At 37.9% G+C, this 25705-nt stretch overlaps 1 protein-coding gene across 3 annotated transcripts in view; it reads right to left on the bottom strand.

Moving 5' to 3' along the window:
• Positions 1-25705, bottom strand: part of LOC113135432 (protocadherin-15-like) — a 116762-nt gene that overhangs the window by 17407 nt on the left and 73650 nt on the right. For 2 of the 3 annotated variants that reach the window (XM_026315478.1, XM_026315476.1), the window contains exons 26-34: positions 15947-16056; positions 14819-14959; positions 12702-12829; positions 9032-9262; positions 8575-8663; positions 6483-6659; positions 5776-5994; positions 4503-4511; positions 3755-3865 (exon numbers count right to left, since the gene is read on the bottom strand). In XM_026315478.1, the coding sequence (XP_026171263.1) occupies positions 3755-3865; positions 4503-4511; positions 5776-5994; positions 6483-6659; positions 8575-8663; positions 9032-9262; positions 12702-12829; positions 14819-14959; positions 15947-16056 (1215 nt within the window). Of the gene's footprint in view, positions 1-644; positions 651-3754; positions 3866-4502; positions 4512-5775; positions 5995-6482; positions 6660-8574; positions 8664-9031; positions 9263-12701; positions 12830-14818; positions 14960-15946; positions 16057-25705 lie in introns of all 3 variants that reach the window. The other variant, XM_026315477.1, reaches the window with a different exon arrangement.

The following is a 25705-nucleotide window of genomic DNA, read 5'->3' as shown; positions in this document are numbered from 1 at the left end:
AAAGGTGGTTGAAAAGGGTGATAAAACAAAGTATTTGATAGAGTTATAATTTAATAAATGCAATTAAATGAGATTCCAACATTAGAAAAATGAAGAGAATGAGAGGAAATTGATGAGGGATTCCAAAAACTGTACCATAGTGTATTTCTGACATTTTACCAGATGAGCATGACATGGAGCACTTGAAACATAGACACACACAAAAAAGAATTTATGTACACCAAAAGAGGTGTGCTACAAAAACACTCCATCAAGACCGAACAATGCCAGATCTGTTTGGGCAAGGAAACGTTGTGCCATGGAGTTCTGAGAGTATGCAGATTTCTTTCCAACAAACCACTGATTATATCCTTATCTCTGGTTGAAAGCATGCTTATCGGCTTTCTGGTGTAGTGCGACTTTTAAGAAACTGCAGACTCCTGTACTACATGGCTACTTCGATGCTACGGGAACCAACGCAACTTTACCAGAGCTATCAATCATCACTGATCTGTCAAACACACAAAGCATTAATTGCACTGCACATAAAACAACAGTAACTGTTGACAAGCAGGGACACAAACACAAAACTAAAGCAAGACAGCTGTCACAGCATAGTGTCAAACTAGCCACAGAAGTGAGACAACTTTTAGCCTCCTACTCACTTTTGTCTGTCAGTCAAGGATAAAGGTTAGAGGATGAGAACAAGAGATGATAATCAGTCAACAAGAAAAAAAGATAAGCATAGTAACATGACTAATGCTGTAAAAGAAAAGAGCAGAAAAAAACCTACACGGTAACAAGCCAAAGCTAGAAAGTAGGGGAACAAAGACATGAACTTTGTTCATTTTTACACCATATGACAAAACATTATCCCATATTAATCTGTCCCAGGATGGTTGGTTGTGGATTAGTAAAGTTTTGCTTTATTGCCCTGTGCCACTTTTATGACGCACATTCACACCTGGTCTTGTCCCATCACAGCAATCTACTCCTGTCTAAAGGGAGTAATTACCTTAAACATTTCAGCATTTGTTAAGGGAATACAGTACATTTCTAAATAACTTTTCAGTGGCTACCTGGGATTACCAATGGCAACTGTCCAGTTACAGCATGTGCACAATGCCCAATTGTTGTGTCAGATAGGATTTAAATAGTTAAAACATAATACTCTATTTTCAAACCATCAGTTTTGGAAAAAAAAAAAAAAATACTATTGAGGGACTACAAAAACTAAAATTGAGGTACCACATGCACTAGAAATTAAAGCATTTTGCAATAAAATAATATTGCATTGTTCTAAAATGTCAACAATCGAACAATATTTGCTATTTCCTTTGTTGTACTTTCTTTTCAAAGTAAATGTTGAAATGTAATATTCAATCTAAATGTAACTTTAATTTTTTTTTTTTTTTCATACATTTAAGTGTTAAGATGTCATTTCAAGTAGAGGTCATTAACTGCATTACTGTGAACAGGTTAGCATGGAGAAAAATATTCTGAACATAAACGTGAACAAAGTCAGACTTAAATTCAGACATTTACAGAGTGTATTGCCATAAAAATAAATGTGACTACTGACACTGCACAACAATAAAGCGATTTGTTCATATATAACATGACCTCTGACTGAACTAGAAAACATATTTCATTTAATGTGCTGCCAGTAAGTTAAAGAACACTTAATTTTTCATAGGCATATGGAAACAGATGTTAAAACACAATCATGTCAAGAGAATAGCCAGGGGTAATTTAAAAAAAAAAAAAAAAGTCTTGAAAATCAGTCTACTGTGCAGTTTGATAATAGAGCTTAATTATGAAAATGCAAACTTTTGCACTTTGTCAACTTTTATACTCTTTTGGAATTATTTAATCCCTTCAAGATACAGAATACACAACCACACACACATATACGCAAGAAATCCCCAACTGCCTATTTTGTGAACAGTCACACCCTTCCCAACATACAAAACCTTCCCAACCAAAATTAAACATGCTCTGCAGCTTATCAACAGAATTAATTATCGCCCAGGGTGGTCTTTACAAATTATGGGCTGCATTTATTTCAATTATCTCATATCCAAGTTCATTTCCGCACACATTTGTCAGAGGATCGTTTGGTCTCACATATCCACACATACAGACGCACCCGCGCGCACACATGCACAAACCTACAGTTTTGCACATAGCTGGAGATAGTTCCCATCATCTTGCATATGAATTGTTCTCATGTTAATGGGAATGTCATATCAAGGACAGACAGGAAACCAGTGATGCAAGTAATGCTGATAAGAGTTCCTTTTAACCTCTTCTTAATGCTCCAGTAAGAAACTATCTGTGTATTGCCTTAAGTGTCTGTGCACGCTCTTGTAAAAACTGGTATTTACAGGCAGTCACTACTACACTTGTTTAACCAGTGAGTAAACATCAAACTAGTACAAACTGGCAAGAGGATAAATGAATCACAATTTCCTAGAAGACACAGAAATGAGGGAAGTAGTGAAGTGAAAATTTCTAAGTTGCACAATAATAAGCTATTTGAGGCAGCAAAGAGTATATGGGCCACAATGCCCTTCAACGTTGGTAGGAGATGAGATTTAGGACAGAGTAAAGAGCAATTTGTCCGTAATAATAATAATAACAATAAAAAAAACTTATTTATATAAGCTCAATTTCCTGACCATGGACCCCTAACCTTACGATTAGCAACAGTAGAATTTCAGAAGCAAACAAATTACTTGCAAAGCAAACACTCATAACACTCATATTCTAATCTGCTGTGAAGGCTGATCAAGAAAAAGGTGATTCTGTGAGGCCAAATTCAAACTTCACTGTAAGCTAAGTATTTCAATAAATGTGCCTCAAATAGGTTTTACTTATGATTACAGTGATTACAGCATTACTGAAAACCATCAATCGATCAAATCTCAAAGTGAACACAAGAGGCTGCACTTAAAGTGAACACTGCTCTGTGGGCAGGTCACTGACCTCCGTTTACCTTATGCGGTACCACAGACTGAAAAAAAAATGGATGTTGGTGAACTTCATGAAGAAAAAATTGCAGGGTTTATCAACAACGCTTAGTGCATTCAAAAGCCACAACTTTGTTCGGTTTGTGTCGGAAATGGAATTACAAGTCTTTGCTTCATTAAACTACAACAGCTTCATGTTTTGATCGCATTCTTTTTCATATAGAACAGAACAGGTTGCATCGATTCTGTCCCATCATAAGGGATTAGATTGTGATGTGTCCAATATTTGCACTGATGAAGCTTCATTATTAAAAACTGTATTGAAATTAATAGACAAGTGTGTACAGCTTAGTTTTTCCTCTTGTATTTCAGCATTTGACTGTATGATCACCAATCATGTCCCAACAATTACAATACTTGTGACAACTATCAAAACCCTAAGCATGACAAATCCTTGCTGGTATCTCAAATTGCCCCAGGCTTATTGTCTGTTTCGAAACTGGAATGTGAACCAGTGTGTAGTTTAAAAGCAGTGCCATTTGGTGATTTCCAGCGGCTATTTGCGATTATGTTGTTTCTATAAGACTTTTTATTTAATGTTACCTCACTCAATATTTCATTTATTTCTCCTTGTTATTTTGAGTTTTCTAGCCTTGCCTTTTCAATATTACTGTTTGTTGTGAAAACCACAAAGCAAGGACAAGGTGCACTGCCAAAGGCTGAAGTTTCACAGCCTTAGGACTGCAACCTAATTCGTCTGTTTTGGCTCACCAATGTAAAGGCCACTTTCACACTTCACTTACACAGCATTGTCACCCAGCTCTTCATACAGGTTGTTGGCAGTGCCTCCCCCAGGTTTGCCTGCTGGCAGTGCCATCTGGATACGGGTTGTTTTGGCACACTCTGCTTGGCGTCTGGACAGCAGAGAGGGGAAACAGAGTTGGACATCTAATGTTAGAGTAAAATTCCTAACGTGGAATGCAGCAAAATGGTTGCAGTACAGATAGGGTACCTTAGAACAACTTTTTTTGATCAAAAGTTTTTGGCATTCAGGCTTCAAGGCAACCACCAGTCATGAAATGGTGTTTTCATCTCATGTTTTACTTATATATGACTAAAATTACCAAAAAGTTCATGTGTGACAAATTATAAAGTCTGCAAATTGAGTGAAGAATATTAGCTACAAGTAAAAGTAAAGTAAAATGATGGGAACAAGTAAAACACAGAAAATGTTTGCTAACACCATGGTACTGTAAGCTAATTGTCATATCGGGCTAAATAAGGGCGGACCTGCAAATCACAAAAGAAAAAAGGCAAAGTCCTGAACCCCTATTTGTCAGCACAAACTCTTGGTCAGTCTTGGTCATTTGCTGATTCCACGTTCTTCAGGATTCATTTGTTTGACTGTTCATTGTCTTTTCTGTTTCACCAGCCTTCTTGATGCCATCAATTTTATAGTACTATGAAAGTCAACAGATAAATTCCAGTGAAAGACATCTAAAGACAGGGACTGCATTAATATTTTAGCATGGATATGAAAGCAGTACTCACTCTTTGAATCTGGTGGTGACAGATGACAAAGAAAGAGAAAAGAAAGAAAGACTGATGATTATTTGAATCATAAATCAAACAGTACCTCTCGTCAGCCAGATATACTTAATAAAATTTACAAGTAAAGTTAGACAGTTGGTCTTCATTGCAGTCATTTAGCAACCAAGGCTGGTAATTACTATACTAATGATTACTGCTCTGTTTTTGTCCTGTCCTCTCCTCGCCCTGTTATTTGCTTCTTCCCCAGCAGGATGACAGGCTCTCTCCAAAATGCACTGATCCAGTTCAAATGTGTGTGTGCACTTCTTCGTGTGTGTTTGGGAAGCGGATGAAATTAATAGCCTTTCACGGTGTTTAGCTAAACAAACTATTGGAATTGGCATGGTGGGACAGGCTGCCATGCTGAATCATCTAGGGAAGTGAGTGGCCCAGGTGATAAAATGATAAATAGCGCTGAAGGACGTCCTGTTTGAGACTCCCAGCTTCATCTATTTGCCTGACTGTCTGCATGCTCTTAAAAGAAATCAAAGTTTTCTAAATGGCTTGTTTTGTTTGGTACAATTCCCATTTTAAATTTAATTCTTCTTTTTAGATGGACATATTTTAAGGACATAAACATATATTTTATAAACCAGCAGCACCAATCAGATGTTAAAGATGACAGTTTTACTTCAAGCACTTACTGAAATGCCTAAACCAGAAATCACACCAAAAAGTACATTACAAAGAACATTATAAGCTTCAAAGATACGGTAGGATTTAATGTTGGGCTGTTGGTTGAATGCAATAGATTTAACAGTTTCTCATGAGGTGTATACAATAACCTCTCTAAAGCACGCAAGAGGAATAAAAATAGAAAAAAAAAAAAAAAAAGGACAAGGTTGTGTACTAGGACTGACACATTTCCTTGCACATCTCTGAATTCTTAGTGACCTTCCTTCACTGTCAGTGGCACTAAATGGCACTAAATGGCACATCCATTTACTCTGAGAGGGGATGAAAATCTTTACAAATGAATCATGTTTCTTTTAATCTGATGCTTTTAATTGTTTTTTGGAGAACAGTGAGGTCTAGGACACAAAGGAGTAAGTAATATCAGGTTTGTTTATGCATAGAATTAATTGGTAATAGTAACAGGTCATATTGAAATGTATTGTAAACATCACCAGCTGTAATTTTAAGCTCACTAGAAAGACAATACTAAGACACCTCTAATTAAAGTGAAATTTCTATTAAAAAATATAAAATAAAACTATACATTATTCATACTTACTGTTTATAGGTGATAATAACGATCAGTATGGCCGGGACACAGCAGATGATGATGATAACTGCCAAAGCCAACAGTGCCCCTTCTGTGTAACCCACAGTCTGCACAGCTTTCTTTACACTGGTCACCACTTCTGGAGTTCGGATCTCCAGTATTCGGCCACCAGGAGGGAGTAAGGGTTGGAACTCTTTGTTGATGTCCAACAGCTTCCCATCAAGAAATCTTGGGATGAGAAACATAATCATGCGACTGACACCATGGATATTTGACAATAAACAATGCACATTAACTTCTATTACTCAGTGCAATGATGCCAAGCAAGTGTTAATATGTGCCAGTCACTGTCTGCCAATATTCCTCAAAGGCCACACAAACAAAAGCCCACTCATTTGTGCTGTTATATTTACAGATTTGTTCAACAGCTTATTATTTGCTTGGATTTCCCAGCATCTAACCCTCAAAATGATTACCTGACAAAACGTAACTTCATTGGATACTGTAATAAGCTGCCAGAGAGTACAACACTGACTTCATAAAATACCTGAAAACCCACGTGAGTGGCCACAATCCAAAAAAATAGCTGAGGCCAATTACATTAGAAATTACTTAATTGCAGTGCAATTTAGGTTAAGCCTCATTTCATTTTATGACATAAAACCTTTGGAGGGCTGCCATTTTACTTTTCATGGATTTGCTGGCAAAGCTCTTACTTGTAGAGCTCCTGTCTAGAGACTGCTCTATTTGTCAGTGGATCAATAGCATAAATCATCAGGTCCGATTTGGCATAGTCTTCCTGTTCCATTCCGTCACCATAGCGATGGGGTCCGATGGTTTCGACAACAACCTTTGCTCCTGGTATCTGCTCCTGCACGTACCGCTCCAAAATGCTGGGGAATACAAGTAACAGATTTGAATGATGGGATTCTACTATTTGACCTATCTTAGGATAACACACACATGGCATTACTTCTACCCATAAAGAAAAATACAGTAGATACACACAAAAAACAAAGTCCTGTGTCCAGTCACACCACACTCACCCACCATACACAAACCACACACTTTTTTTCCAGCTAGGTGGACTCAAGCTGTGAAATATTGATTTCTGTCCCTCCAGAAACACCTGCTCACAGCAGGATTGGTCCCACTAAGCTCTGTGTGTGTGTGTGAGGGAGACAGAGAAAAGATTGTAAACATTAACAACTTGTGTGTGTGAGGCAAAAGAAATCACCAGCCTGACTGCACAAACACCCATGAGTGTGTACATGGGAGAAATCATATCATATAATGAATAATGCATTTTGTTTTTGGTATTAAGAGCTTCACTTTCTTCAAATGAAAACACATTTTGACTGTGGAGGGAGAAATGACTGCCTCATTTATGCAAATTTTTGAAACTAAGTCAGAATGTTTAGCTAACAATGTGGTGGTAAACTGTGATTTTTGAAGGATTGGAGCATCAGATATTTTGAAAAAAAAAAAAAATACTTTACATATTGTGCACAGACCTGCAGCTCACTGTGTTGGCTTCAAGAGACAGAGGGTGAGGCAGAATACCAAGGAGCTAACTGGTGGAATTGGTAATAAGAGTAAGAGATGGTCTGATGCGTGTCCCTGTTACAGTCCCTGTGTGAATTCTAGTTCAACAAAACACTTGAAACTTTATTCTTACTGGGACAGTTCATTATTACAGAAACACTATTTTTAAACACTACACTCTTTGTGCTCTTTATCACATTCTTGTTGATTTCCCCATGGTGGCAATTACAGCTTGAATTCTTCTAAATCAACATTGAAGAACCACAGAGCGTTATAACTGTACAACTCTACAACTGCATACAATCAAGGGTGTACATCACGTTTGCTACTATATGACTGTAATTAATGAAAACCTACTCTATGTCACAAAACTGTGACTTTACAGGCTTGCATACATAATGCTCCACTGTTTTATGCCAATGTGTGAAGTATTTTTACTTAAGTAAAACATTTTTAAGGTAAGTGGACATCTGCTTGTTTATCAGTGTATTCCTTTTATTTTTCCATGAAATAACAAATTTAATTAACTAAAAAAAAATACTAAAATTAAAAATACAGTGCTCCTTTAATGGCGCCTTTCTCTCCCTCTCAATGCCAAGTCCTATAGGTGCCATGCGTCGCTACACACTGGCACGATACCATTTCTGGTATCTGGTAATAAACCATAAATACAACCAGTAAATGTTATATTACGTCAAAAACGTCTCATAAAAGTGTTTTAGATGTGACAACAGTGATTTAATATGTCAACGTCTTGGTTTGGTTTGGCTACTCCCACGCCGACCAGGTGCCGCTAGCTTAGCAAGCTAGCTTAAACACGGAACTCTCTTTTACCACAATAAACCCCATAAAACCTGCTACGCCCATTATGATATCCAACTATATCCTTATTACATCTTAAACTGTTAAAGTTTGTGATGTACTCTCGATTTAACACATTTACTAACCTGCGATAGAGAGTAGAGGACACACACGCACATTGATTTGCTGTTCAAATGGAGGATTTAGTCTTCCTCTGTGTGACTGAGCTAAAACTACCCTAAACCCCCCGCAGCGATAGGCGCCCTCTAGCGACCTGGGATGGCATAGCACTCAGCTAGTTGCGTGATTAACTCCATAAAAATCAAAATATAGACTAAAATATGAAAATTCAACCCATGCTGCCTGTTCTCTAGATATCAGTATACTAGCCAACACAATAGATTATTTAAATATAATCTACTCACATATATTATTTTTAAAATAAAGTATAATGTACTTTACCTGAGCAGCCTGTCTTTGTTTTTCTCCACATAAGTTGGAGGGACGTTTGATACAACCACCTGCATGTCCAGCTGGTTCACAACTGAAACCTAAAACAACAGTAAAAAATGTAAATTATAAGTAATTTCAGCATTTAAGTTGAGGGATAACCAGCATGTTCAGCTGTGAATTATCTCCCTAAACATTGTCATATGGCACATACACACCTGAAAAGTTTGGCATAGAAAAGGATTATATTTCCCATTTCCATTATACTTCAAACTTATGAAAATTTGAATTTATTTTATTACATATTCATGCAGAAAGACATTCTGGGAGCAAGTTAAACCTCTTTGGAAATAAGAGAACTCATGTCAACCTAATTTGTTTGAAGGAAATGTAATATATTACATCAAAAAACCTTCCTTTAACAAATGATTATAAACCTGACAAAAATCTAAATTTTTAATATACACACCACTATCTCTGCTTTGCTGCTATGGCCTTGACCATAGTTGTCTGTTGCAACCACCTCAAACTTAAAATATGACCTCCTCATGTTGCGGTACATGATTGCCGTCTTCACCACGCCACTGTAAGGTTCGATGACAAAGCCATCTTTGCTATCTTTAGTGTCTTTACCAGCAGGAGGGGCAATGATCAGTCGATACATCATAGCACTGTAGTTACCAGTGTCTTTGTCCAGAGCCTGGAAAAAAGAAAACAAGACTCATTACATGGTATCATTACTGTAATCATCATAATGTCACCATAATCATAAGTATCATAAAATGTCATCATTATGCAGGCAAATGACACTGTGATCAAGTCATTGTCATCCTAAAAACCAGTTTTATAATTTGTAATAATTACCACTATGACAGTCAGTCCTCCACCTTCTTATTGCTACAGTTTTAATTCTGGGTGCTTGAGAAGCTCATCAATATGGGGCACACAACTCATGTATATTGATTCATTCAGAATTTATATTCTGTCTTTTTTTTTTTTTTCATTCCCCCAAAACAACATAACAAGCTTTTTTTGTTGTTGTTGTTTTTGGCTTGTGGTCAAACGTGCTCTGAGACTTTTACAAACTATACAGTGTAATGTACTACTCTCTATGAGCATCAGAGGGTAAAGTTGTACTTTGAGCTCTATTAAGATCTGTTCTCTGTTCTGTCATCCTGACTAACTATCAAATCTCTTATCAAGTCTCTCATTCACATATACAGTATATCATATATGTGTGAATGAGGGACTTGGTAAGAGATTTGATGGGTATTTACAAAAAGGGCACTATGATAGGAAGTAACATTAAAAACATATTCCTTTCTTGATGCCAGGGATCAAGGAAAAGAAAGCAAGAAAGAATTGAGGAAATATAGGAAATACAGAGGGAAATATAGGGAAATAAAGGAGGGAGGATGGATGAACAGATACACAGATCTATTTTTTGTGTGTTCACACTTGAAGAGGTGTATGGCACATAACTTTTCATTAATATATAAATACCTTCAATAATAGCAACCACCTACTAAACAGCAACTGCATTGGCATAGGTGGAGAACAGACCTGCACAGAATATTTTTGATTCAATCGAGTTATGTCCCAAATCCCAGTACATAAAAATTCTAAGCAGCTGGTATATTTACACTGGAAAAGTGGCAAAATTGAATAGGCTTAAAACAGTCAGGGACACAGCCTTTTAATTTTCCATCCATTTTTTCAATCATGGTTGTGCGTTAAGTGACAGCTGAATGTGGGCAGTGAAAACGAAAAGCATAAAACAATATCTTCACACATGAACACACTGATTTGGCACTTTAGCAAAGTTCAAAATGTGTAAGACAAAATAAAAGCAACCACTCTAATTCTCCTGCACACCTGAACAGTGTAAAAAAAAAAAGCATTTTCACATAATCACTGATTCACTTGTTAAAATGCCTGTGTTCAAAAGCACTGTGTGCAAAGAAATGTAGCATTAATGTTTATGAAAACACAGTGGAGAGCCATTGCAGAGCCTGGACAAAAAGGCTGGAAAGCTCAATATGTTTCAGAAATGGCTTTGATGAACCATCACCTGACAGGACACTATTTATAATTAAAACATGAGAGCCCATATTTCAGTAAGATTAGTTTCTATCACTAGTGGATCTTTATTATTTACCCTGAGATCATCATTATGGATCATTATCATAATTGTCATTTTCTGGAATGGAACAAACTGCTTTGCAGTGCTCTGTCATCTAATTAACCCAAACACATGGTATTTTTTAAACTGGATAATATGCCGTTTTTTCACCAGTACTTCCAGCAACAAACCTACACCAGTGCAGCCTTTTGATATTTTTTTTTTTTATGCAGGGCTATTTTTGGTTTGAACACCCACTAAAAGAGAAGAACCAGTAATTAAAGGAGAAAGGAAAGGCTGGAGAATGAAAGGGAATGAAAGATATCTTCCTCAACTCTGCATCTGTGGGAAAAAGTGACAGAAACGTCTTTGGAAGACAAAATGTGGCACACATTGATTTAGAAGAATAAAAGAATCTTTGGCGCTAACAAGTAGGTTTGCTAATGTGAGACTCATCGATTCATTATCTGTATTCTGCCATACTCCGAGAGACAAAAAGACAGACGAACTCCTGCCTGTGCACTTGAACATGTACTATCTGAAGGCATAACAGCCCTGCATGAAGCAATACACACTAATAAAATGTAGCTTGGTACACAAATGCAAAAAACTCATTAAGACAACATACATGCTTCAGACAGATGTGATGGAATTAGTTATACTTGAGTGAAACCCCTGAGATTGAACATGCACATTTCCCAAACCTTTTCTCCAACTTTTGTTTTTCTCACTCTTTCATCCGGATGTGAGCGAGTGTACTGCCAGCATCTCTGTCTTTCTAGTCATCCTCCCACTCCATCTATTCATCCACCTATTAATCATGTATGTCTTCCCAGCCTTCTTCTGTCCATTCAGTTTGTCTCTCAGCATGATGCCAGTTATCTTACCTAACCATCAATTCTCTTTCTTTCCTCCAACATTCAGATCTATTGCTTGTCCCTGTGGTGATTGAGCTGGCTAGCAGGCCATTAGTTCTTCTTGTCAGTCTGTTAAAGTATTTTAAGAGGTCAGGTGACTGTAGAGCAGGTTACTGTAAACCAGCTCGAGTCAAATATAGTTCTTAAAGAGAGGGAAAAAAAAATCTATATGTAAAACCATGACCTCAGGTGTTGGCAGCAGGGGAATAATAATTTGTGATACCAGGTTGATGAATGAGAAAGCACATTTTTATGGTTGTGAAACTGTGATTTTAAATATGACTATGTTGCATGCTTTCTCTTATGCTTTCATCTTTCCTGTCACTCTCTCTGTGTACGATCTAATGAAGCAGGAATATCTAAGAATGTTTTTAAAAACTGTAATAAAATATTAAAGCAAATACTTTTCTGCCAGAGACCCTCACCAATCTCATGTGGCATCCAGGCTCATTAAAACGTATCGCTGCTTCTCAGATAGAGGCTGAAAGAGATGGACTCTGTGACCCATTTTGGGTCTGAATAACGGGCTAAAAGGCTTTTTGGTAATACCAGTCTCTTTGTGTGTTTACAGTGATATGAAATTCTTCTGAGTTAGGTAAAAAGGAAGGGAAACAAAGACGAGATGTATTAATTAACAGAGAGACAGAGGGAGATGTCAAGGGAGAGGGACAGAAATCCCACCAGTTTATCTCGTTAGTTATTGGACCTAAGATTATCACTATTTAAAATAAACCAATCACATGCTCATGTATTTGCATGGGCTCTGTAGGTTTCTTGAAGTTGGGCCATATGCAACTGAACTTCTTTTATGTTATAATAAAGTCATAATGTTTTGCCTTACACTGACAAAAGTATTGCCGGCAAGAACTGGTAACACAAAAAGGGATGAAAAAAAGAACAAAAAAAATCCATAGAATATTATTATAAACTGTAGACTAAAGAACTCAAAGATAACAAAATAAAGGTAGTATTTACTCCAAGTAGGCAGGAATAAATGTGTTACATTATAAACATTTCTGGGTATTTTATCCACATTCTGCATTAATCTAGTTGGTTTGTATATGCTTTAGGAGTGTGAGTATGTCTGTCAGTATTTGTACCTGTACTTGCAAAACCGAGGTAAAGGTTTTGGCATCTTCTGCAACCCCTCCAATGTAAAGAGGTCTGGTGAAAACCGGCGGGTGGTCATTCTCATCCTGGATGTCAATCACCACTTTAGCTGTGTTAGCTAGACACACACACACACACACGGGGACAAACACAGTCATTGATGTAAAGCACCCGTAATGAACACCAAATATCAGAACTGCAGCTCCAGGGATGCCTTGCAGTACCTGCAGTACAGGTCCAACTTGTGCCACATATTGACACAAAAAGCAATAATAGCAATTTAGACCTGTTAGTGTGGACATCTATGAGCTGGAACAGTGGTTGCTTTTGTGTTTCCTGCAGGTGTGACGAGTATTATAGTTGCAGCAGCTATACCTATTTTCCATGTTGGTGATAATGCTGATATGTATACACTACAGGTCTAAATTGGTACTGCTGGTGTTTTGCTTTTCTAGAGAATTTACATAGGCTGATGAGAATAAAACATTGACTGAATAGCCGCATAAAAAAACCTGAAAAAGGATCCAGGATCCATGAAATGATGATGTGATGATTTGAGAAAACAAAGGTGAGCAGGGAATAACAAGGAGACAATGTCCCTGAGAAACTGTCTTCAGATATACAGTATAAGCATCCAGAAACCTCAATCGTCATAAACAGTGACATTATTATTTGCAGTCTTGTAAAATAACATCAGTGCCAAGATTCAAAATCAAGTTTTCATCAGTAATATTCAGGGAGGTATTCTGAATTACTTAAACACACTCCATGGAAAAATCTATGTTAAATATATTAGACACTACTGTAATCAAACTATATTAGATATGGTATTAAGTATCAGACAAGACATTAGGCCAAAAAGCCTCTGTCAATTCATATTCAGTGAACACAAATTAGAATCCTTCACATACAGGCTTTACCTGGCCAAAAACTGGGAGTTCTGCAGCACACCCACATAAAACTGTAACACAATACTTTGACCTAACTCTATCAAAGGCTGAATCATATATCGGAAAGGAAGAACAGATCCCAGCCTTAGAAAGATGGATTAACACATTGTTAAGATCTTATTGATCTGCTGTCTGATTAAAATGCATAGAATAAAGAATGGAAGGAGATTTGCTAATGACTTAAATGAACGATATGTAGATATAATCCCCACAGAATGTTTAAATTCGAATAGTTAGTCGAAATGAGAACAGCACGTGGTAAAGACTATAATTAAAGAAGAAAGCAGAAACCCGTAAAGCTGAGCATCAATTAAGAAAAATGCAGACAGAGCGAGCAAGACCAGCAGAGAGAGAGAGAGAGAGAGAGAGAGAGGCAGGGGAAAAGAGAGGCAGAGGGGAAAGAGTTGGAAACTAATTAGAGTCATTTTCACTTCAGTTCCAATTTCAATTAAAACCATTAAACTTGTTTTGCTTGGTCTTTCCTTCCACATGGAAGCAAAGGAAAATGATTCCGTTTGTGAATGGACGAAAAAGAGAATAGAAATTCCAATAAATGAATAAATTAAAAAAATAAAATAATTCAAGTAGAATGAAGAAAAACTAAAAACACTTCACTTTACTATGCTACAACGCTGACTTGACCTATGGAGATAAATATGTACCAGTGGGACAAACAACATTTATCCAAATACAATATGTGTGAGGTACTTGATTTCCCTTTTATTCTACTTCATGCTTCTATTTCAATACATGTCAGACGGAAGTATTTTTTACTCCACTACATTTATCTGACAAGGTTACAAGTGGCATTTCAGATCAAAATCTTACATAAAAAAAAATTGTAATAAGCTTATAAAAGATTAAATCTCTGGTGCCAATCTTTTTAGTTTCTGACTCCTTCAAAAAAATGTCAAGGTAAAGAGAGTTCCAGAAAGAAAGAATAAGAGGATGAGCAGCAAAAAGAATGACAAAAAGATTTGTATGCATGATAGAAAGCTAAAGGCTTTGCCAAGATTAGATTAACAATATCACATAGTGGGTTTTAAAGCCCTTAAGTGTGTGAAATTAAAAAAAAAAGAAAATCAGTGAAATCTGTGGTGATGCAATCGACTGTTAGGCCTGTAATCTCAGGGGAGGAGACACAATCACACACTTACTCTTAGAGGGAGCTCGGAGGTTTGAGGACGCCACTCTCATGGAGTCTGCTTCTACCTTCAGAACATAGCTGGAATCGGCTTCATAGTCCAGAGACTTGGCTGTGGAAATCACTCCTGTTGTTGTGTTTAAAGCAAATACACCTGGAGAGAACAAGTAACAAAAAATACAAAGAATGAAACAGAGAGCAAAAAACAAAGCAGTAAGGTGAAAGGGGTGGTTTTTCTTGCAAAAAGCAGTTGGACAGTGAAAGGGTGGTTTTACTAAGGGAAGATGTAAAGTTCCTGCAACTGCTGAGACTTTGAGCATGAGGTACAGTACTGCAAACAAATGAGAAGCTTTAACAAATGAGCAAAAAGCACCTGTAACCTATTACTCCTAGTCCCCATTTATATTTGTCATTTCAGGTGTTTCTGTCACATAAAATCCAAATGGGTTTCAGTGCTCTAAGTTATTCATATAAATGTGAGGTCAGGCCTCGGTTTGGCATAAACTGCAAGTCAGGATAGGCTGTATCCCAGTCCAGATGGCAATATTATACTAGGATCATTTTTAAGCCACAATAACAGTTGCATTCATGCTATCCATAAACTTACACAAACACAACCATAACTTGGACAGGACAATAGAATAGATATTAAAACCATCTTTTTGGGCCGTCACTCCCACACAGATCACTCAGTGGTTGTTATGATCAGAGATCAAATAAGCACTGCACCATTGCTTTAATCAGACATTGAGAAAGATGGACAATTTCAATGTACATGCCAATAACAAAGAGTGCAGGCCCTGTTAGTGGCCATTTCTACTGCAAACCAAATGTGAGAAAAGCTTAAGCGTGCATTATGGGAAAATGGGTCCATTTAATGCTGTCATCTGCTTGAATGTATTTTTTTTTAAATTTGTCTAGCCATTCAATTTTGCCAAGCAGCCAAGTGTAAATGGATTACTAATGAGTCAAATTTGTATTTAGGTGCTGTAAATGATAGTAACTCTTGTCTGAAGCTTCATCACATAAACTCACCAACTGCTTTATCAGTACTGAAAACCGTGGAGTGAAGCCAGCCAAGTTCACTGAAAAACGCACATCTTGCAGACACTGTGCAGAAACAACTCTTGAGTATACTCACCTCCCTTGTTGCCTTCAATGATAGAGTACACGATAGTTTGATTGACAGCAGCTGCAATGATGACTCCCACTGGGGTTCCGACAGCAGCCTCCTCACTCACTGGTGGAAACCTGGGAATGGATCAGTCAATCAATATCAACTGATAGGAAAATTAAATATGCGTATGTAGGCTGTGAGCCAACGTCCTCTGGAGGGCCGACTGTAGGTTGGGAACACTACTGTGAGTTAAATTTGTCAAACGCATCCAGAATGTTTTACTACTCCTCAGCTCTCACTACCTTGACTTCACCCCAAAAAATAAAATACATGAAAGCAGTGTTTGTACTCAAAGAGTTACCTAGAGGGCAGTGCAGATGGAGATGCTGTAGTAACAAGAAAAGTTGCTCCTGGAAACTGCACTCAGAGATGAAATGGACTGATTGCTGAACAACACTTCAATTTATCCTGTTACAACATATGTTTGTTGTCAGTCTTTACATTTCTGACCATAATCAATACATTGTTGTTGTCTAGGTAACTGTAAGTTGTAGGATGCTGAGTGTCTATCTGACATCAGAACAGTCACATTAGTTCAAACTACCCCAAGGGGATGTGGTAAAAATAAGGGCAGTGAATAGATCACTTGAATCTGTGTGATTTACTTTCAGTTGAACAACAACTGGATTTATCACCTGAATCTTTAAACTCTCAGCAGTCATATAAACCTTACACGGCTTAATTCAATGTACTAAAACATGCAAAGATCCCTGAATTAAGATGGTGTACACTGTGTTTGGGGGAAAGAGTCTGATCTAGTACATTTATAACTGGGTGTCTGACAGGCCCTATTAGTGGTACAGGCCAAGCAGTGAATTTAAACCACCGACAGTGTTCAAAGAGAACCCAAGCATCGCTTTGTTTTTGCCTCTCATTGCATGTGCAGTTTTCCCTGCTTACAACCTTGACAGATTTTCTTAGAATCTGGCAACTCTCAAATTTCCAGCAGATTTTGCTCCATTAAAAAAAAAAAACCCACTCCAGTCATTAGGCCAACTGTCACAGCTGGCTAAACATTATAACATGGGCTACCAACTGGCTAAGCTATCAAGTAATCACAACGTGATAAATGGGACTGTTGGGGAGTGAGAGGGAGTGTGTGTTTGCGTAGATGGTAACTTCTAGCGCAGTCAATTGCGTCTCTAACCACCTGCCTTATCCTATACTCCTTGAAGCAAATACATAATAAATCTGAAGATTATAAATGAATACAAATTAAATGAAAAAAATGTGTTGGGTGATGCCACCTTTGGGAGCGTAAACTGCAGCAGCTAAGGTAAATCCTTTTTTATAAAACATAATATTTTGAAACAGTATTGATTTGTCAAAGCAGGAAAAGTACAGGGGTTACCAACATTAACCATCTGTTCTATTAAAGTGTCTCTGTCAGCCATGACTGTGACAGTGAGCCAGCGTGCACAATGCCAGAACCCTAAAACCAAAGCCATAATTCATTTTATTATTTATACATGCATTTAATACAGTGAAATAGTCTCCTGTGAAAAAGGTGTATTTTGTTTACTGTATGGTCTCATTCTTTACTTTATATCAAATATGATGGACATAGTAAATGGGGAAAAAAACGATGTGTAACTGTCAAAATACAGCTTGGGCTGTGTTTTGGCTCCTTTTCTGCATCATAACGTAGAGTAAAAGGTTATTACTGCAGGAAATGAAGGAACAAAGAAAGGGATGACAAAGATCCCTGGCAGAATTTGAACATGGAGCAAATTCATGGACTATGTTATACCCCAAGACCATCAAAGTGTTCCTTAAATGTTGTATCACATTTTAGAAACTGCATAAAGACCAACTGTAGGTTAGATCAACAACAGAAGTTTTATAAACTCAAGATGTTAATGCCCATATTCTTTTACTATTCTGTCTAACACTATTCTGTCCCTCTCCTCTAGCTTTAGTGTTTTTCTCTTCCACTGTCTCCTCTCTCCTTCTAATCCACCTACATTTTTCATGTTAAAATCTTAATTTGTCACTTAGACTTACTCCATTCATGCCCATATACATTTCACCTTGTGCATCTGCATCTCTCCATCTTTCCCTGCACCTCCCCCTCAGGGTGCTGCTTCCAGCCAATACCACAACAGACCTCAGCTACAGTTGTTATCCACTCCTCCATCCCTCCCCACAATGACTACTTGACAGGGGTGAAGGAGCACAATGGAGAGGATCGCCCACACACACCCACATACACACACATCTGAAAGCTGATAGTCCAGACTACTGTGCTGGATAGATCAAAGCACATTTACAGCTATACAAATGTGCGCGCGCACACACACACACACACACACACACACACACACACACACACACACACACACACATATACACAAGACTCTATGTGCACACCCCACCCACTCCTCCCCTCCTGTCCTCCCTAATCATTGTTGTCCTAACTACAGCAAGCTGGGCTGATACTGATAACAAGCCAAATACACACACATATACAAAAGCTTGCACTGCTACTCTAGTGGGGACACTGTATTGACTTTTATTCATTCCCTGGAGGCTTTGTCCAACTGTGATGTTGTTGTAACTCTAACAATAACTCTAACGCCAATCTGCGGTCTTAACCATAAAATTAAAGGCTAACCTTGTGGCCTCTGAATTTGAGGCAGTGTTTTTGTCCACACAAAGTAAAAGATGGGCTCACACATGCAGTAGATGCATATACTCAGCATAAAGGACATAAACCTTAACAAACCTGTGAGACTTGTAACAGTGTAAAGATATACACACATTAATGAGAACAGTGACAGATATTGGCATATTGGAGAGCCTCCTCTCTGTGGTTCTCTCTCTTATATCCACTGTCATTCCTTTGACTCACTCATTATGTTTTTTTTTTTCACTTTTTAGCCAGCCTCATTCAACTTCTGTTTCTTCATGATACATCATCTTCCCCTTGTGTCATCATTCTTTTTGTCCCTCCTCACACTGCTCCTTTTTCATCTCTCGCTTTCTTCACTGCAATTCTGCTTCTGTCACTCCTTTTAATCTCTTTCTTTCTCTGTGTGTCATTGTCCACACCAAACTACAATATCCTGTTTGCCAAAAAGTGCTTTAGGTATTTCGGCCTCTGGCAATGCCTCCTCGCAGTGGCTTTTATTTTCACTTGACAGCCATGCTTGATGCAAACTCAAATTGATCAAATGACACGTGCTGAATACAGTATCTAAGAAAAGGGAAAAGATTTCAGATGCCTCCATCTGAAACTATGAATCTATGTTATGCTATTGTAGTCTTTTACATGCACTTTCTATAGACTTTAAATGTCTTTATTGGTTTATGACTGTTCAGCGATCTGGATGGATGGTTGTACAGAAAATATCATGTTATTCTTTTCACTCCTCTCAACTGCTTTAATATCATGTAGAAAGGAGCTTTAAGTGAAGTATAGAAAGTCTGTTATTCTATATGATCACTGTGCCCTTTTGCTTGGAATAGGTAGGAATGTTTGTAACTAGTAGTCTGACCCTGCCTTAGAGGACAACACATTGTTCACCACATTTTTCACTCTATCTTCCTGCTTCTGCCTCATCTGTCTTTGTAGAGGGTTGCTAATTGACTCTAGGACTTTCATTGCAGGTGTTGAGCAAGAGGTCTTAAATACCCACAGTAATAACCTTTACAGAGTGGCTGGAGTTCTGTAAGTAACTCCTGTTGTGGACATTTTATTGTACTGGAATCCTTCAATTTTCTGTTCACATATCCTTACAATTTTAAGAGCTTCTGGAGACATGGTGGTTGAAATCCAGACAGTTTTCTGATATGGCAGATGTTGCATTTTTCATCAGCAGATTCTTTAAAATTAGGTTTTCCAAACAGTTGTTTTTGGACGGTTAAAAATACAACATCCGAGCTGTAGGTTGTAGTTAAAACATTATAGTCATGAGCCAACACTGATGATTTTATTACAGTTGCCAGAGTATGCAACGAATCTATTTTTTCTCTGTTTCTTATTTCTGCTCAGCACTGTTTGAATAATCAACTTTCATTTTCGCTACCCTCTGGCACTCTTCCCTCTCCATCCTTCTATATTGGTTTACACTCGACTGCTCCATTTTTGTCACTCCTCCTTTCTGTCAATCACTCTCTGGTCTTCACAGTTCTCGCTGAACCTCTCAAAGTTTCTCTTTGTGTTCTGTCAGTAGGCGTCTGACCATTTTCTCCCCTTTTCATGGACTTTTCTTACAGTTTGATTTATAGTCTTCTCGTAATTGTCACCTGACAAAATTGCTTAGTATCTCTCTAACATTCAGAACCTGGAGTGGAGGGTTGTTGAAGTACTAATACATAAAACATATATGAGACAGAGCAAGAAAAGACAAAGACCAGCAGTACATACAAGGGTTTTTGACAAAAAGAGGGAATCAGAAGGAAAGAAATCCAGGAACAAAGAAATGTGCAATGAGAACAAAAAGGAATAAAAAATGAAGATACAGAGAAAGCAAATAGAGAAAGAGAAGAGTGTTACAATGACTGAACTAGAAAGCAAAAATGATGTTTACATGCAGTGATGGTGTAGTAAAAAAAAAGAAAGAACTAAAATCACTCCTGTAACAGTCATTCCTCCAACATTTGTCTGTCTGTGTTTGGACTAATACTATCACATACAGCATGTACACAAGCAGTAACTTCAAATGCAAGTTCAGCAGTTAAATGTTTCCCATGATGTTTAAAACATACTGAATAGTCATTATAGTTTAGGCATATAAATTGATCAGGATGTGAATGAATACAAAAATCAATAATGCAAAATTGTGCAAACTCAGATTTTAAATCTGGGCATTATCAGATTGTGTTATTATTGGTGTTAGCTTTAGAACCTACTATCTGCTTTCTAGACTAGGTAAACACTTCAAAGATCTCTGCCCAGTTTTTGGATATACAATGCTGAATATTAAAAACTAATCACTAGCTTTAATCAAGACTGAGTTTTTTTTCAATGCTTTTAAGTAACATGGCTACAATTCGATTGTTTCCGTCCTTGTCAGATGCAGAAACTATAATTAATGTATTTGTGTCATCGAGATCTGATTATGGTAATGTTTTGTCTTCAGGCCTGCTGCATGCTGGTACTAAAACTCCAACTCTTTAATTCAGAAATTTTTGATCATGAATCCCTGTCCATGTCAAACCAGGCTTTAAGGCGCTTCTAACAAGACAGAAAGTCCTAAATGGCCTTGCCCTTTCATACTTGGCTGATCTCCTTATCCACTGGTCTTCAATCTCATACAGGATTCCTGTATGTTCTCAGAGTTAAAAAGAATCCTCTGGCTGCAGGGCCTTTTCCTATTGTGCCCCTTTCCTCTTGAGCATCCACCCTGCAGACATCAGGCTGCCTGACTCAGTTAAATGTAAGCTTCAAACTCATTTCTGTGTCTTAAACTTTAGTGGCTAATTCTTTGGCTACTCCAGGCTCTGAATCTGTTACCATTTTCTCATAAGCTGATCGTTTCAGTTTCAGCAAGTCTCAAATCTCTTTTAAACCATGATCGCATACTATACTTCATCTTGTCATGCTGATACAGGGTTTACCAAAAACTTTCTGATTGACTGAACTCCTCTAACTCTGAACATCCAAGCTGTAAATAAGGTCTAAGTCCTGACAAGAGCAAAATTAACAAATGAGAGACATCTTCTGGAAGGACCTGGTAAACAATGACTATATTAACGTTCAGCTGGATCAAAATAAAATTTGAAACATATTTTAACCTTGTGTTCATGTTCATACTGCCCTGTGGCTGACTGTCAGTAAGCAGAGTTCAAGGTAATTTCAGGCAGCAACATGGGACTCGACAGCGGCTGACCTTTCAGTGCAACATAGATACGCTGTGTAAGACTGTCAGCAATGGATTTTCAGTTTAAAGAAACTGTCCCGAATTTAAAAGTAAGTCAATTTTAACTTTTTTCTTTGATCTGTTGGTTTGGCAATCTGGGTGTCAAAGCCAAGAAAACTGTCTCTACAGTTGTTAAAGAGAACAGCAGGATAACCAGCATCCAGCGGAACAACACCGACCTGTTCAAAAACGAAGGAAATGAGGCAGGCTGAGTCTGCTCATTTTCAACAGCTTCACATGCCCTCTAGCACTGGTCTGAAGTCACACTAACCTACATAAACAGTTGCATGGATATGTACCACAGGACTGTCAAGCTGTTATGAATATCGGCCGGCTGATACATTCTCCATCTATCAGCTATCATCCATGTCGATGACCTGCCTATTTTTATGCTTTTGTTTTGATTTGCAGGCACATACATTTGATTCTTTTTTGTACTGGTTGAAATGAGCTTTATAATGTTGTTTGTGATTTTTTTCAAGTTCATACTATTTGATGTGATGTAGGGGCTATGAAGACAAGCAAGGTCTCAGTCATACAGCAGCAAGAATATAAAATGGCAGAAAGGTTAAACAGGCAAGGCATGAGTCTTCATATGGAAATAACTATATATGAGCGTACAGATGTCTCTCTACCTGACTAGTAAGTGAACATGTCTAGAAAACTGGCAAAACATATTGAGTGTCAGTCTGCCTGCCTACCAGTTTGACCATCTGTGCGTCTTCTTGTCCATCTCAACACTTCTCCTTTTTGGGTCTTTACTTGCCTGTTTGATTCAGTCTGATTCAATCTGTCAGCTCATCTGCTACTTTAAAGACTTTTCTCCCTGCATGTTGATCTGTCTGTGTCCATGTGCATCTGTGTTTCTGCCTGTCTATCAGCTTCACCATTTAAAATGTTGTACTTCAGCAGCACTGTCACTTCTACTGCAATCTCTCCTGTGCCCTATCCCTCTGCTGCTATTCTTTCTACATTCACTCTTCTACTTTTTAAAAATCTTATGCCCCATCATTCAAGATCATTTATTGCTGTTTGTGAGCCTATAAATCAATAAACAGAGTTAAAAAAAGAAGCCGGTCTATATTTTTGTGACTTCAAATACTTAGCATCAGTCAGAAAATGTTAAAAACCTTCTTTAAATTTAGAAAAGCAGGCTACAAAACAACAAAAAGCCCGGCTGAGTACATTTTACAGCTGTGTGCTTTATATGATGAATTGCTGTCTGGGAGAAGCAAACAAAACTTTTTCATCTGTTTGAGTCTTTGCAGTTACTGTATAATATAATATAATCTAATACTGCTGGATCAGAAGTTAAACCATGCATCTATTTTAAGTGTATTTCTTCTTATGAAAGCAAACTAAAAACAAAATGTGTGTTTATTTCAGTTGGCTTGATTACATGATAAATGGGACAACCAACAGCTGTGGTTTTGCAAATGTCCAGCTGGCTGATCAAAACTGCAACCCCCTGTCTGGTGGCCTGAGATTCTTGAACAGAGCGTTTACTGTATATCAGCACAGAGCAGCTGATAGATACGACCTGATTTATCTATATCTCTTGCCATGGTCTAGAGTAATGATGCAAGACAAAGAAACATATTGCCATCTTTGATCACACAAATTCTTGATTAAAAATAAAGCTTTGATGTTTAGAAGAGTTTTGGCTCTTAACTCTCTCTTAAGCTACTAATTAGATTCATTAACAAATTAAGAGGCTGTGAAGCATTTTGATTTTTGATGGTGTATGTTTACATTTACACATACATAGGCACAAACCTGATTATGACAAACATTCATTCACAGATATGATCATTGTGCATGCACGCACACACACGCACACACACGCACACACAAGGAAAGGAACGAAGGGGGAGGGGTTTGTGGATTTCAATAATCTTTGAAAAGGCAAAAATTTCTTTCTTGTTCACTTAACCTCATGCTGATATTTGCCACTGGGTGCTGATAACTATGCATGTGAATGTGATTCTGACTGCATACTAATTCTGCAGGTGCAAGAATTAGTGAGAAACAAGCGAGAGAAAGAGAGGGAATGCCTGCACAGCCTACACACACTACACTACAAACAAACTTCCCACCCTCAGCTTCGCTGTTTTACTAGACAGGGAGAACCACAGAATGAAAATGCAGACAAAAACAGGTTCCAGTTTCAAAGTAGAAGAGCAGTTTTTAGGCTCTGTATTACCTTCCATTGGGTTAAAGTGCTGACTTCCAGCTATTATCAACAGCATAGGAAACCTTTTTCTACATAACCCTGATGGCAATAATAGAGACTACAAGTCTTAAACTGCCAAATATGGATGTGAACAATCTAAAACACACTCCAACCTTCAGTCCACACCAGTTTTATTTCAAATGACATCAAATGACAAAAAATGTATCATCAGAAACACACATAAACACAATCATATAATGCAAAATTTGAGTATTTTGACTTTCAACATGTTGATGAGGGGAAGATGAAAGGCCTGGTTTATGAAAAGTCAATAACTTAGTTAAATTCTTTCTGGATTGTAGAGTGTATCATTGTACGCTTCAGAACCACTTCAGTTCAACAAATTCCTATTTCAATTTCCATTTCTTTTAAAATTCTAGAATGATCCAACCATCACTTGTAACATTTTTAGGTTGGATTCTGGGTTAGTTTATACATCAGGACAGAAGAGTTTTCCCAATTAGGGAAGTTGGGTCAGTGGACATTCTACCAACAAATATCATTAAATGTCCAAGTTGTTTGATTTGTGCTTGACTGGTCATCATACTCTATTGAGTCCTGAGCTGAATATATGTGTTCACTATAGTATTACAGTACTCAAGCCTGGTTTCGGGGTCTTGGTCTTGTGGTCTTGGCTTAAGTGGTCTTGACTACAACATTTTCCTATTTAGAGTCACGGGGATCTGTTGGAGCCTATCCCAGCTCTCTTTGGGTGAAAGGCAGGGGTACACCCTGGACAGGTCCCCAGTCCATCACAGGGCCACATAGAGACAAACAACCTCACACACTCACACTCACTCCTATGGGCAATTTAGAGTCACCAATCAACCTGACATACATGTTTTTGGACTGTGGGAGGAAACCAGAGTACCTGGACTAAACCCACATAAGCACAGGGAGAACATGCAAACTCTGGCAGTTCTGCCAGTGATAAGATCATAAATCTTTAAATTCTATAGGCTTAATGAATGCTACATTGCTTCCAGACTTTATGCATCTGTCATGAACTAGGAACGAGGTCAGGAGTAGACTTCATCCACACAACACAGGAGTAACGAAAAGGAGTCTTTATTAAAACAAAACAAGGCTAAACAAGAACAAACACTTGGCAAATCAGGGACAGGTCAAGGCAGGGACACATTTGGACATGAAACATGAACATGAAGACAAAGACAGGGACTCAAGGGAACAAAGCATGAGGGTCTGGGTCACACACACTGAGGACACACAGACCAAGGGGAAAACATGAACATGAAAAAGAGGGAACAAGGCTTGAGGATCTGGGTCACACACACTGAGGGGACACACCAGACCAAAAGGGGAACATGAACACGAAGGGGAATCAAGGCAAGAACATGGAACACAAGGGAAACAAGACATGAACGAAGGGAGTTAACACTGACAAGGTAACAAGGCAGAACTGGAAACACATGAGCACACAAAACATGGTGAGGGCACAGACAAAAGAAAACCAGAATACTTAACACAAGGTGAAATTCCAAGAACGAAAACTCAAGAAAATGTGAAACAAAAAAGAAGGCAAACTCGAAAACTCCTTATCATTGGCAGAGGTAGGCAGACAGACAAGGCATGGACATAGGTATCGCAACAGACAAGGTAGGATAA

The sequence above is a fragment of the Mastacembelus armatus genome, chromosome 19 (genome assembly GCF_900324485.2).
Source record: "Mastacembelus armatus chromosome 19, fMasArm1.2, whole genome shotgun sequence".
Taxonomy (NCBI): Eukaryota; Metazoa; Chordata; class Actinopteri; order Synbranchiformes; family Mastacembelidae; genus Mastacembelus; species Mastacembelus armatus.
The sequence above is the reverse complement of the archived record's forward strand: the minus strand, read 5'-3'. Positions and strand labels throughout refer to the sequence as shown.